This window comes from Amphiprion ocellaris, chromosome 2 (assembly GCF_022539595.1).
Source record: "Amphiprion ocellaris isolate individual 3 ecotype Okinawa chromosome 2, ASM2253959v1, whole genome shotgun sequence".
In the NCBI taxonomy this organism is placed as follows: Eukaryota; Metazoa; Chordata; class Actinopteri; family Pomacentridae; genus Amphiprion; species Amphiprion ocellaris.
The window spans coordinates 26,326,682-26,341,213 of NC_072767.1; the positions used below are offsets into that span (position 1 = coordinate 26,326,682).

The following is a 14,532-nucleotide window of genomic DNA, read 5'->3' on the forward strand; positions in this document are numbered from 1 at the left end:
AAATATAAAATGGAGTTACAAAGAATAGCATGAAATATGTGCTCTTACCTCTCTGTACTTTAATCTCTGATAGCCTTATGACGTTTGACACCGTGACATGGTGAACATAATGAATGCACTGGCTATTGTTCCCATAAAGAATTTGATCTACATTTAGACCTAAATGACACTGCAACTGTGATAGGATCGTATTGTAAAAGGCCAGTGAGTTAGGGTTAAATTTCACAAACTGAAGCTAATCTAAGTGACTCACATAATGATAAAAACACTACTCTAAATTGTGTATTCCAAAGTATTTTACATACTTTATGACAATATATTTCCATCAGGGTATTTTGAAAATTAAATTAGAGATATTCGAGAACAATGACAATTCGAATTTCAAACTATGTAAACGTTTATTTTGATTGGATTTGATTGGATTCAAAATCCGCAGAAAACATCAAGACTGGAAGAATCTTTGATGGACCGGAGAAAAAATAGGCTGTCTTGTTTCTCTGCCACAGTCGTCCCAATAGTACGGTATTCCTCCGCCGCGTAGTATATTATGCAATGAGGCAGCAAGGCGAACGACGACCCAGGCGGAGTGATTTAGTGAGGACTACACCCAAGCGCCTGCCCGATTGCAGCGGCTTCTCTTCGTTGCCTAGACCAGAAGAAAGCCGGGACGTGACGGAACCGGAGGGGTTTGCTTGCTGGAGGCCCGCTAAACCATCGATAAATACAGCTAGTTTCTTCGTCGTTCAAGAGACTGTTGTGATTTAACTACACACAACGTACCCTTTTCGTCCTAGAACTAATTTTTACAAACATGTCCTGGCAAAGCTACGTGGACAACCTAATGGGTGATGGCAGCTGCCAGGACGCGGCTATTGTTGGGTACGCGGACGCCAAATACGTCTGGGCATCGCATAGTGGCGGTACCTTTGCCAACATAACGGTTAGTACGCTTTGTGTTCTAGTATCTCAAGTTGTTAGGGGGGAAATGTGCATTTTTTCATGCGTGTGCGTTTCTCTGTATAGCCAGGCCTTGTTGAATGAGGCGAGCAGTGGGGTACACATGGTATCCGGTGGTCAACATGCATTGGCACGTATACGCCGTTGCTTTATAGCTCAGAGTCAGCATTTATCGTTTCTTCTCATTCCAGTTCCATTTCACACACTCTGCGACTTCAGTGTTGTGGTTATTCTCCCTCTCTTTTAAGATTTAGCCGCTACAGCAGCCGGAGATAACTCAAGCTAATGGCCAAAGGTGCCGCGAACTCGAGCTAAAGGGGGCTAGCTTAGCAACGCCACAAGCTAGCTAGCGGAAACCAGCCGTGTGTGCTTGTGATACCGGTTAGATAAGACGAGTATATCGAAAAAGGCTTTGCCAGTTTCACGATATTTTTTCTAAACCCAACACAAATACTCTATCATGTATTACCCATTGTGTTTAACAAACTACAATCTTGGAGCAGTATTTCCAGCCCAACTCGTAGATTAGCAAACTACGGCGGTGGTTAGCTCAAATCAGGCCGGTCATTCGCGTTGGAAAATCATTATTATCTAACGGTGAAAACGTGAAGTTAACGGTACCGCATGCCTTCCCGACGTGCTGGCGTGTCAGTAGTCTTTCTGGTTTTTCCTTTTCGGCTTCTGTGAATCACACAGCCGCTACCGCCCCTTGTTTTCCAAGATGGCGGATATACACTCCCAGTTTCTTATTCATTTTGTTCGTGGAAGCAACTCGAGACATTTAGACTCGATTAGCGTTTGTATCTGTGGGCCAGTGTCGGACAATACACGTATTTTAAGTTTTTATTTCACAACCGATGTGTTTTAACTGACTGCTGTGTTACAATGAATTTAACAGACTAAACAATTGTCGCCAACGTTTTCCCCAGCCTCCATTTTGTCTGTTAAAATAAATTATCAGCCAGTAATTTAAATATTTCTGTGAAGGGGAATGTAGGAGTCGTGATGTGACTGTGACAACACTCGAGTCGTTTCAACGAGCCGTTGGCTAAGGTTGCGAAACGATAAAGCCATGCTATAAACGGTGAGCTGTGAACGAGTGAGCCGCCGTTAGCTGAGTTTACCGGGGAGTGTCCATGCGGGCCGAGCTGGCGGTTTCTTTTTGAAGCCTCGTATGAACTGCCTTTTGCGTGTTTTCTTGTCCGCGTGGAAAGTCCATGTCAATTGTGTTCCGATTGTCTGCTACCAGGTTCAGACAGGCCGTTTTTGTTCAATCTTGGTGACCAAAAATTTGTAAGCGATGTCGCCTCTCAACTAAATGCTGCAAGTTAACACAGGATATGTGGAGAATTGGACTCCCAGCGGGAAACAACTGTTGGTGCAATTAACTAGCTAAACGGGCCCGGATATGTAGCTAGCCGCCATGCTAACGGTATCGTGGCCAGTAGAAATCCGTTGAGTTGATCGTTTTTCCTTCCTGGAGGCTTTCGTGTGCCATGACTCTGCATTTCTTAAGTTGAGGGGCGACGCCTTTTGTTCTGCAGGCCGATCCAAATAGACCTAGTATAATAAAACCTAAACATTAGTAACGTCAATGCAGTGAAACAGACCGGATGAACCAGCCGAAATTGCTGTAAGTGGACTTTTAGTAGTATTCACGGCTTCTGTCAGATTCCTTTGGGTGCAGTTGGCCAATGAGATTCAAAGGCTGATCACCGATGATACAATGGAGGCAGCTGTGTCTTAAAACACTCTGCACTTTCATCTAAGGACGAATATTGTTTCTCAGTACCTAGTACAAATACTGCCTTCTGTGCTCACCTGAATAGGAAAAAATAAGACTGTAATGACACTCCAAATAAGTGTGTTTCATCTAAATTATGGTCTGTCTTCAGCAATGCTGTTGCATTTTAGAAGTTTGGTAAATGGAAAGATAATGCGTAAAGTAAAGCCTAGCGTATTAATCAGTGTGTTAAGTATTTTCATAAAAACTTAAATCCTCAAACATGAGCAGTGTGTCCATACATAATTACAATTCATCATACCTGTACCAGTATCTTGGCCTCTCACACAGCAGTAAAGTAAAAAAAAACTTTCTGGGATAATTTATGTGTACAAATATCCCAATTTTACATAAAGAGACTTTGAGATCTTGTGTAGTTTTAGTTCATGTCTAAATTTTAACTTGGGGTAAGGCTTTAGTTTATCAGTTGGTCTATGGGTTTGATTCAGTGTCACACTCAATTATATTGTCTCTTAACATACTGAGTGTACATTTTAAACATTGTACCAGTGGCTGCTGCACTAATGTAGACTGTAAACAAGTGCCATTGCAGAACATACTAAACATCCTCAATTGCCAAAATACATGCATAAGTATGACAAATGGAATATTTGGGGATACATGCCTTTTCAAATCTGGTTTTAGTGAACTTCATTTTTAAACAAGAAATAATGTAAAAATGTCAACATGTCAAATTAATTTTTTATTTGTTGTTGTTCAGTGAATGGAGATCAAATTTGGAGCTGAGAAGAAGGGTAGAGGAACTGAGCTGGTCATTTGTATTGCACATAATCAGTCTCAAGGCTTTACAGCACCTACATCATGAAGCAATGTGTTTGAATTAGGTTTAAGAGCAAGGGGGAAAACCCAAGAAAAAACAAAACAGTCAAGGGCATCTTTACCTGACTAGACTGTATATTCTGCATCACGTTTAACACATTGACCTAATGTTTTTTTTCTTCTTTTTTTGCTTCCTGCTAGCCTGAGGAAATTGATGTAGTAACAGGAAAGGACCGAGAGGGATTCTTCACCTGTGGCCTAACCCTTGGCTCTAAAAAATGCTCTGTAATCAGAGACAGCCTCCAGGCTGACAATGACTGGACAATGGACATCAGGACAAAGAGTCAAGGAGGAGAGCCAACATATAACATTGCTATAGGCAGAGCAGCCAAAGGTGAGCACCACATTCAGTGTTTGCAGCATACATTTTAGTAGTTACACAGTAGCCTGCTTTGATGTAGTGCCTTTAGTTTAGCTACTTATAAAACTTCTGTGTTGTGTTTGCATGTGGGATAGATGTATGATTGCACCTTTCCTCAATATGTGACAGACAGGTGTAAAATGTTTGTGAATTAGATACTGCCTTTCAGTGTCAGCTGATTGTGACCGAGCAAATCGTCAGGTTGTGTAAGAGCAAGTTCAGGTCAAAGAGATTCATTGTACATGGGTAAAGGGAAGTTTGAAGTCTTTCATGCCAATAGTTTTAAGTTGTGAATGATTTACATTTTGTTGGCATTAGTAAAGACCTTGTTTACAGATTAAATCAGTATTTTAAAAAGTCTCCCAATTTCCTCTCTGTTTAGTTTAATCTTTGTCTGGAGGGATTTTATGTTCATTATAATTCAGCCATGTCTTGAATCCTTAAGTTTTAGTTGTCACTTCTTTGGTTTAGTCACACTGCCGTGTGTTAATGATTTATTTTTAAGGTATTTTTATTTGTACAAAATGGTATTAGAGATTTAAAGCTGACATTCTAACTCAAATTAAGGCACAATTCAGCACTAAAGTTTAACATCAATGTTTTTCAGTCAAATTAGTGTTTGCTGTAGCTTTCACAAACTGACAACTTGTCATTTATAACCACAAAGTTTAGCTTGCACATAATATTGTGCACTGCAAACATTGCTTCAGCAGGAATAGTCTAAAGATATTTTTTAATGAAGTGTTCAAAGCTTATGTGTGAAATATTAACTTAACAGATATATCCCATGTTGACTTAAATTCAATTTGAACTAGTCTTTTTCGGATACTTGCCAGAGAGTTTTCACTTTTCATGTTGCCTGTATGGGCCCCGATGCCCTGTTCCCCACTCGTCCCAGAAGCTACTAAAGCTTTCAGGTGAGACTGTATCAAGCGGTTTCCCGTTTTCCACGCACTTGTGCACACTCTCTGGGCCTGGATTTCCTACAACCTTCGTGAACTGCATGTGTCTTTCTCCTTCCTGGTTAACACAACTCCTACCTTCAGAGTATGATTCTGTTCCCCTGCTCACATGCTTTCACTCTGTTCTGGTACAATACACAGGCATATAGGGTTCTTACATGTATTGAGGAGAGGTACTCCAAGCATGCTGTTGCATGTGTGCTGCATTAGTGTTGTCTTAGTCAGAAGCTTCACTTTCTTATCTTTTGCTGCTGGCATGGTGCATATTTACAGATTAAACAGACTAGGTTCTTTGGATGGAATGCAGTAAAGTCTGATAGGAGCAGAAACACAAATGAACACCAGTTTTTTTTTGTTTTTTTTTTCCACTCTGGTCCACCAGCCACTTGGTCAAGCTGCAGATATTGTTTGGATGTTTTAACTAATGTAACCAAAGTGAGCACCAAGGCTATTGAGCAGTTGAAGCTAGTAAACTAAAACAACCTTCATTCAGATATCTGGCTAACCAGGCCTTTACACACCTGCTGTCAGGAGTGTGACACAAATCTTTGCAAGATAAATATCAGTAATGTGGGTTTAGTCATGTTACCATGATCAATTTTTTTGTTTGTTTTTAAAGGCAATTTAATCTATATTTTGTCTAGCTGTAGTGTAAATGCTGGATTTACTAAAGGGGGTGGATGCAAATGGTGAACTGCATAATTGCCTTTGATCCATTTTAAAAGCTTCAAGGTTGATTTGGGCATATTTCAAAGTATTGGGGTGCACATTGGCTGTTTTAACTTAATTTTTTGATAAGTGTGGCACAACCACCTGAGGCCTGGATCTGGACAACCAATGACTTGATTTAGCTCCCATTCAGTAGTGAGCCTTACTGTTGGGCCAGAGCATACTGGGAGAACAGCTGTCATAATTGTTCATGAAATGATAAACTGTTCATCCACTCTTTGTGGAGCTTTCTAGATTTTGAAGTGTACTCAACACAAACTACAGCTCTGTGCTGCTGCTTGTTTTGCCCATCAGACTGACAAACAGCTTTGCATGTATTCTTTACATTCATGCTCCTGTTGTATTGTCTTCCTAATTGTAACATCACATGTTCTTTGACCGCCAGCAGCACTGATAAGAAAATAAACGTTTCAACTTTATACAGCATCCAAACCAAAGGCAGTGTTCTGCTTTTTGTGCCATTGTCCTCCCTTTGTAGCTGTCTCGTCTGCTTGCTGGTTTGGGCTCTGTGGTAATCTCTCTTCACTTGTGATCTCTGCACCTTCTCTAAATGTCCTCTCTCTGTCTCTTTTCTTTCAGTCTTGGTCTTGGTAATGGGCAAAGAAGGGGTCCATGGAGGCGGATTGAATAAGAAGGCGTACTCGATGGCAAAATACTTGAGGGATTCAGGGTTTTAGTTTAGTTTTGACGTAGCTTACGTGGTGTCGTTGAGGGCGAGAAAAAAAAACTAATGAAAATGTAAACAAAAAACACAAAACTTGAAAAAACTGACAAAAAAAATAATTACTGTCAAGGCCATCTTCCCCCCTCTCCCCCACCCCAAACAGTCCTATCAGACAAAATAAAAATCCCAGGAGCAGTTCAAACAGTGCAGGGTTCAGGCTCTGTTCCCATCAATGTAACCCATATTTAGCTGCGGTGGGAATAAAAGTGTTTTCTTTACCAGCCCTGCTGTCATCATGCTTGTTCATTTATATTGTTTTTGTTTCCCTTTTTTTGCACTCCAGCTTTGGTTGTTGTCATGGGGAAGGAAGGTGTCCATGGAGGGCAGCTCAACAAGAAAGCATTTGGGATGGTTGAATACCTGAGGAAGGCCGGATACTAAAGCAGCCTGTACCCAGCTACCTAGCAGCTCACCTTTACCACCCTGTTGCATTTCACTCTACATTCAGTCCTAGTTGGTAGTTTCTTTTTCTGCCTTCTTTTCTCCTCATCTGTTATCCATCTTTTTGTTGTCCTATCTCCCTGACCCATCCTCTTTCCTCAACACTTGAGCTATGTACCCCCTGTACCCCTTTAAGCACTCTTTAAGTTGATTCATAGCAAAGATAAGCATGTTGCTAACAGGATGTCATGACAAATCTGTACTTTACTAAGACCAGCAAAAAAAAAGAACACTCTTGACATTGGAAGCTAGAGCATCAATTTGAAGTAGATATTCTTTTCTTTTCTATGTCACGGTGCCCATCATTTAATCCCTCCCAAACCTGATCATACACACTCCCTCCCCGAGTAGCCGATGCCTTTTTGGAACATTTGAGCAGTAACAAAGCTCGTCATGTCTTCCTCTTTTATTTCCTCCATGTCCGGGAGGGGAGACTGTGTGCATATCTCGGACCACTGTCATTTCCCCTCTTGAAGCCACCCTGCCACACACCCCTCCTCCTTCCAGGCTCCCTTTAGCCAAAATGTTCAGTCCCCCCCCCCAATCCTGTTTTCTTATATCAGGCAACATTACAAACCTCACAGGAGACTTAGTTCATCAAACACTACTCAACAGCCAACTACTCCTGTCAGATTCACCTCTCTGTCCTCAATAACTTTTAATAAAGGGGGGAGGGTAGTGGTTATGTGTGTGTGGGGGGGGATCAGATCAGCTCAGTTAGCTATCGTGGCCCAACTGCAAGCATTGGTGTCATCCAGATGCTGGTTGCCTCTCCTCCCGGCATCACAACCTCCCCGACTACATGAAAATCCATGGACATTCCACACTAACAATGGCTCAGGCACTTAATACTGTTTTGTTTGCCAGCTCCTTTAATGTTTTTCTTTTTAATTTTGTTTTTGAAAGGCTGCCATTTTTTGGACAGTAGATATCCCAGCATATAATCATATGGAATGTGTCCAGTTTGAAATTCTTTTTTTTTCTTCCTTTTTATAGGACCAAGTGTAGTCAAAGCTCGGGTGTTTATACAATTGCTCTACATCATGCTAAGGATGACTGCTAACTTTATTTTTTTTCTGATGAAGGAAATCCTAACTAGACAGTAATACTATGGTTAAAAATATGAAACTACAGGGGAGGTAAAGGTCGGAGTATTGAAGAAAAATTCTCATGTCATAGTTTTTGTTTTCTGTACTATTTAGAAACACAAATGACTGAATTTGTACAAGCCCATGCTGTGTTGACAATATAACTGTGGAATAAATTGCTTTCTACTCTATAGTCAACTGAGCTCTGGGGTATCGCATGGTCTGTCCACACTCATTACTGCTATCTGTAACGTCCAAATGAAGAAAAAAAAACACTTATGAAGTAGAAATGACAGTCAATGGGAGATGGGATTAGTTGGAACAAAGACGCTCATGGTTGACTTGTTGAAACTTAACTGCAGAACCTGTGTATCCTGTGCCATAATGTAGAGAGATCTGTTGCTGTTGTAAGATGGATTTTACCCACTGTTCACTAGAGTCATTTCATTGGCACTTTTTCTTTAATTTTGTAGCTTCAGATCCACTGTTTAGGCCTTGTGGGATATGTGTACTCACAAAACTGTTTCAAGTCCTGTTTGCCGATTTGTTAATTTCTTTTCCTCACCACTTTATTTTTCTTACATCTGGGATACAGTCTCTTTAATGCATCTGATTTCATATGCATAAAACCAAGAAATGCCATAAATTGATTTATCACCTTGTTTACAGACAGATCAAATAAATTTATTCCAACCAGATAAATGTTTACTGTCCTTTCTGTTCTTTTCATCTGAGTGTTGCTCTTTTAAAGGAGTAGTTTGACAGTTTAGAACAGGGCTATTCAATTAAAAACTGACTCGGGCTGGATTTTCAGACTAAGAACATGAGCTGGGCTGGATGTTTTTAGCAGACAGTGAGCAAAGTTAACCATTTAAAATAAACACAAACAGATCAGATATCAAACACACTGGATGTTTATAAACGTACTGCCACATCCAAAAGGACATAAACACAATAGAAGAGCAGTACTTAGTCTAAACCTGGGCTGAAATACTGCTTCTTTAAATTTTACATTTCAAACACACAACTTCAACACATTTTGATAGGTAAATATAAGCACAGGTTAAGATGCATATGAACATAAAAACTAAGTGCAGATTAGAAACACCATCTTTTGTTTTGGTCACATCTCAAAGTGCATTAAAAAGTAACTTGCTTAACAGTAACTTTTCAGAACTTGAGACATTTTTCTTCTTTTGAAATAACAAAAAACAGTTTGTCCCTGTCCATATTTGGTCTCATCTGAGACAGTCACATCTTCAGTGCATATAATCAAAAAAATAAACAGTAGGCACAGTGATAGTTACTATCCCTTTGAAACGAAATAAAGCTGACATCAAAGTGCATAATAAAGTGCAACTAAGTGAAATAACTGTCAAAACAAAATGTCTTTCTTAAATATTAAACTTATCATAAGTGACCAGAAAATAGTCACATAAATACATGAAACTACCTTTAGTGTCTGCTACAGCACGCTGCTTTGTTGCACTTACCATGTCTCGAAGACATCTGTGGCGAGAATGTTTGACGTGTCAGACCTGTTTGATAGCAGATGTCACACTCGTCTTAACTTTATGGTCCGTTAAAACTTCATCCACGACAGCCAACATGCAGTCCTTCACAGTTTCTGAGTCTGTGAACGGCCTCTTTTTCGTGGCCCTTTCCTGAGCTGTGCAGGTCCGCTTCATTGTAGTACAGCTCCGGTTGTAAGATGCAGTCAAACTCTGAATTATAGCCGCTCTCTCATGACATCCCTCGTGAAAGTTTGTCCGAAACGCGGCATGTTTTTCCAACGTGGCGTCTTCGGACATGATAATCTTTCAGCGCTGCAAAGCACTCGTTGCAGAGTAAACGCATTGGTTTGGCGTTCGGACTTGGTGGTAAATAAATAAATACTTGTCAGTCCACGCAGGATTAAACCGACGGCTTTCCTCGCCGATTTGTCGTTTCAGGATAGAAAAAGACATGCTGCTATTTTCGCCTGTATAGAACTGCTAATGTTAACTTTTCAAACGCGTCTCCTCATCACAATGCATTGTGGGTTAGTTGCTAGGTTACGGTAAGTGTTGCATTCAATGTTTGCAATAATGTTGGAATTTTTGTAAGAACTTGTCAGTGTTACTGAAAGATGTTTTTCTGTTTTTCTCGGACCCAAGTCCCAGTCACTCGGCAGTTGCTTTAGGGCCACTCGAGGGTTGCTTTCGGGCCGCATGTGGCCCGCGGGCCGCTAATTGAATAGGGCTGGTTTAGAATATGTGGTTTTTGATCTACTCAAAAGTTGGATAAACTCATTGCTGTCCATTAAATAAGAAGCATGGTACAAAGACTGACAACAGCTAGTCTGCCAAAGAGCAGGTCTCTTTGTGAAGTAAGTTTGGGCCTCATCAAATTCAAGACAAAGTGTTACAAATTGTAGACATTTGTTGTTGGAACTGAGTCTCTAAGAATCAGAATTCATGCAACCATTCCCAGGACTTTTTGATGTCAGTTATTTAGTACTTCTGTCACAGCTGTGTACCTTCAGTGTTGGCACAAAGTTTAAATAATTTAACATTAATTTTCACCTCATACAGGTGATGCAGTCGTCTCACTTTCAGGTCATTCTTGGTTACAGTTCTGGAGCTTAATTACCACGATCTTCATAAGTAGTTGGAGTTCGGCTAGTTATAGAAACAGATGGAAAATTGTTGCAAGACGCTTCAAGGTCTGTATTGTAACTCTTAAGGAGCTTTCGATCACATCAAAGGAGTAGAAGATTTGAAACAAGTTTAAAACCAATACTTCTTAAAGGGCTCGGGGGGGGGGGGGGGGGGGGGGGAATCACACAATGAAGATTGCATTATGCTTTCATGCTGGGAAATGGAACATTAGGCAACGGAGGAATCCCCTTTTTATCGCTGTGGTTGAGAGTGGGCAGGAAATGAGGAAGGAGAGCTGGAGAACGACGTCCAACAAAGATCCTCTGCCAGCCATGAATGAGATGTTGTGGTTCATGTTTGGAGTCTAGGCCGCCCCAGAAAACACAAATCTTGCAAACAGGTAAAATTGCACCAATTCCCTGAGAAATTATAGTGTGGAGGTCCCCTAACTTCCGCTTACTTAATGAGCCGTGCTAGACTTAAACAGCTGATTGGTATCGGATAATAAGGCCTGTGGAGTATTAGATGTGACAAATTTGTGGCGTTGCCATGTTTCTCCTGTTAATTGCAGCTCAACTCACTGCAGAGAAAAGTGTTGTCCTGGGGTCCGTTTCACGAAGCAGGTTCAACAAACTCTGAGTTTAACCCTGAACTCTGAGTTGATCTACTCTGAGATAGAAAACTCTGAGTTTTCGGTTTCACAACGGCTGATTTGAGTTGGTTAAATCAACTCGGAGTAGTTTCACCCGGAGTTAAGCGCGTGCACCACAACTCTGAAAAGCCAGTATCAATGGAGCGCCGATTCGACGAGTAACCATGGCAACGGGGAAGCGGAGGACTACACCGTTTGAACTGGAAATCTTAATGCGCTTATATAGCGAGTTTGAGCACGTTTTTAGAAAGAAGTGCAACACCTGCAGCTGCAAAAGAGAGGGAGACGGTGTGGGAGAACATTGCTGCCTGGTTCAATGCGTAAGTTTAAATCACAATAATATTACAGGAAAACTGAATAGTAGCCTATTAAGTTATTTCATTTAGGTGCAATCCTGCAGGGGAGAAGCGCATGTGGCAGGAGCTGAAGATGAAATATAAAAACATTTTTAAAGCAGGTAAGACGTCGGCATAATCTCATGGAACTACCTCATTCTGATCATGTTTTACATTGTAAAGTAGCCTAAATATTAAGTGGCTGTTTGACTGTGCAGTGGTTTTATCCCACACATAGCCTAAATGTCTGCATCCATATCATGTTCTGTTAAATAATTAAGCCTATTTAAACTAACACAGACTTCTACTCAGCCAACTATATATATATGTGTATATATATATATATATATATATATATATATATATATATATATATATATATATATATATATATATATATATATATATATATATATATATATATATATACACATATACAAACAGAGAGAGCCTTGATGGTTCTGACAGGTTCATGTCCAGGGAAAACCACAAAGATGGTAAAAGTTGTTTCAGATCCAGACACACTTTTCTGACCGCCCTGCATACAGTTGTCTTACTGAAGTGTTCTGCATCTCCGACATTATATAAAAAACTTCCATTTGGCGGAGACTGAGAGAAACTCGAGGTTTACTGAGAAAAACCTGGTCCCGACCAGGTTAGATTCATAGAGTCTGTTACTATGGTAACTGACTGAGAGTTTCAGTTACCCAGGCTAGAGTTACCCCTCTGTCTCGGGTTTGAGTTACCTCCCTTTGTGAAACGGAAAACTCTGAGTTTCCCTCATTTCAGGGTTAACAAACTCAGAGTTTTCACTAAACCTGCTTCGTGAAACGGACCCCTGAAGTCGCAGGATGTTTTCAGTCACCAACAGTGAAAAGCTTCCTTGTCAAGTGTCATTTTCATTTTATTGAAGTGTATTCATACTGAGAAGAGACATACATGAGCAGGAAAACACTGACAAGACAAAAATTACATAAACCGAGAAGGCAACAGGATTTGTCAACAAACATCAAGCCATGTTATGACAAAAAAACAAAAAAACAAAAACAACTTAAGCATATTTACTATAAACAGTATTAAAATGAGATCAGGTCAGTTAAATGTGTTTTCCAAGCCTACAAAGCAGTAACTGTTTAAATGAAGTGATGGGTCTGGAGCAGCCAAAAGAAGTCTACCACAGGCAGTGCGGACACAGTTTTCACGCAAGTGTCTTTCCACACTTTGAACAAGTGAAACCCACAGCTTCACATGATGCCACATAGAGAGCACATTCTTTTTCTTGAATGTGTCACTCACACCGGTTTTGCTTCATTTTGTCTCGTGTGATCGCTGTAACAGACAGTGGCACAGAACGCAGGAGAACCGAGGCTCCTTCAAACAATCAGGCTAGAAATAAATTGGCAGAACCGTATTGCTGTGGCTCTAAATGTTTCCGTACTTGTTTGATGTTAATTTTTTTTTTTACAAAAAGGACGCTGCATAGTGGTTCAAGTTGTCTCAATGTAGCATGAACGTGTATGTACAATAATGTATGTACATGTAGGACAGGAGATAATTAAGGGGGAAGGTGTACTTTACTGTGATTTATACTCTCACTGAACGTTGTGTCAAGCTTGATCATGTGTTTGGACCCAGACACACACTTGTATACTTTTTTATGACTACATAAAGTACAGTATAGCAGTCTACTGTACATCCATGTCATCAGGCCTGTCCAATCTGCTGACTGATATGCAGTCAAACTTGGGACTGTGCGCATTATCCAAAATCATGACAATCAAAACAAAACTTAGATTTGTATTTGAAATTGCAGGTAGAATAAAATGACAATGTACTGTAAGCGGTGATCGAAGAACTGGGAGGATGAATCTGTTTTGTGCCCCCAACTAAAGTCTCTGCAGCTGTGTGTTTGGGGAGGGCTTTTTGTGTGTGTGTGTGTGTGTGTGTGTGTGTGTGTGTGTGTGTGTGTGTGTGTGTGTGTGTGTGTGTGTGTGTGTGTGTGTGTGTGTGTGTGTGTGTGTGTGTGTGTGTGTGTGTGTGTGTGGGGGTGTGTGGGGGTGTGTGGGGGTGTGTGGGGGTGTTTAGTGACCAAACAGGCCAGCCGACGTGTCAGTCAAGCTCGGGGCAAGTCGTGCTCGTGGCCCTCAGAGCACGGCTGCTGCATCTGCACCACCACAGTCTCCACGGTAACCTCCTCCTCGCTGTCGCTGCTGTCCAGCTCGTCGTCCTCGTACTCGGAGGAGTCCTGGTCCTGCTCCGAGCGCGACACTCCGGACATGCTGCCAAAGGAGTGAGCGCTGGTGGACGCCAGGGAGCGCAGCAGCGGGGTGCTCTCCGACACCTCCTCGTTCTCCTCAGGGCCGCTGTCCCCCTCCTCCGAATCCGAGTCGGAGTCGCCCTGCGAGGGGACCACCTTCTGCTTGCACACCGGACACGTCTTCTTAGACTTGGTCAGCCAGGGGTCCACGCATTTGGTGTGGTAGGCTGAGGACAACAAGGACATCCGGTTAAATCTGGAGCATTCCACCGCTGTCATATTCAGAAAATGCATTCATACCCAGAATCACACACGCTCAATGATTAGAGCTCTGTCAATTAGTTGTCATGCAGTAAATTAATGAGCAGCTGAACATTCCCAGCTTTCAGCTTGAGAGGATTTGCTGCTTTTCTTGTTGGATATAATTTGATATCTTTTGGTTTTGGGCTTTCAAATGGACCAAACAAGCAATTTAAAGATGCTAGTTGGGTTTTCATGGAGCATGGTGGACATCAGTAACCATTTTCTGACATTGTGTAGCCGAAAACAGAAAATAATCTACATTGCAACCAGGGCTCCAGATTATGACCAAAACAGTCGCACTTCCAACTTTTTTTGAGAGTGTGAGAGTTAAAATTTCCAAGTGGTTGCATTGTACGAGTGCATGATGATCTTTAAGCTGTATTTGTGTCACTCTGGCACAGGCAGCTAATGTGTTAACCACAGTGGGGGAGAGTAGTACTTTTATAACTTGGGTGTACTGC

The 14,532-nt window shown here is 41.2% G+C and overlaps 2 protein-coding genes and 1 long non-coding RNA gene across 4 annotated transcripts in view; 1 reads left to right on the forward strand and 2 right to left on the reverse strand.

Annotated features, from left to right (window-relative positions):
- Positions 1-2,594, reverse strand: part of LOC118471034 (uncharacterized) — a 24,999-nt gene extending 22,405 nt beyond the window's left edge. Inside the window, exon 1 of the long non-coding RNA XR_008603803.1 lies at positions 2,082-2,594. This is a non-coding gene — a long non-coding RNA (uncharacterized LOC118471034). The remainder of the gene's footprint in view (positions 1-2,081) is intronic.
- On the forward strand, positions 592-8,587 carry LOC111575594 (profilin-2). 2 transcript variants are annotated; one of them, XM_023280818.3, is made up of 3 exons: positions 592-940; positions 3,722-3,914; positions 6,212-6,577. In XM_023280818.3, exons 1-3 carry the CDS (start codon positions 812-814, stop codon positions 6,307-6,309), a joined length of 420 nt encoding a protein of 139 aa, XP_023136586.1. In that variant the 5' UTR covers positions 592-811; the 3' UTR covers positions 6,310-6,577. The 2 variants fall into 2 exon arrangements, with proteins under 2 accessions (XP_023136586.1, XP_023136585.1); XM_023280817.3 differs by lacking the exon at positions 6,212-6,577 and adding an exon at positions 6,640-8,587 and having other exon boundaries at positions 600-940.
- Positions 8,588-12,394: 3,807 nt separating this feature from the next.
- rnf13 (ring finger protein 13) overlaps positions 12,395-14,532 on the reverse strand; it is a 49,920-nt gene continuing 47,782 nt past the window's right edge. The window contains exon 10 of the mRNA XM_023280816.3: positions 12,395-13,995. Coding sequence (XP_023136584.1) covers positions 13,625-13,995 — 371 coding nt within the window. The 3' untranslated portion in view covers positions 12,395-13,624. The remainder of the gene's footprint in view (positions 13,996-14,532) is intronic.

What these genes read in the sequence shown, in the direction of transcription:
- LOC111575594 (XM_023280818.3), top strand. Translation starts at nt 812, where the DNA reads ATGTCCTGGCAAAGCTACGTGGACAACCTAATGGGTGATGGCAGCTGC. An exon ending in GTACCTTTGCCAACATAACG is followed by an intron (nt 941 to 3,721) that starts GTTAGTACGCTT and finishes GCTTCCTGCTAG; the next exon opens with CCTGAGGAAATTGATGTAGT. An exon ending in TATAGGCAGAGCAGCCAAAG is followed by an intron (nt 3,915 to 6,211) that starts GTGAGCACCACA and finishes CTTTTCTTTCAG; the next exon opens with TCTTGGTCTTGGTAATGGGC.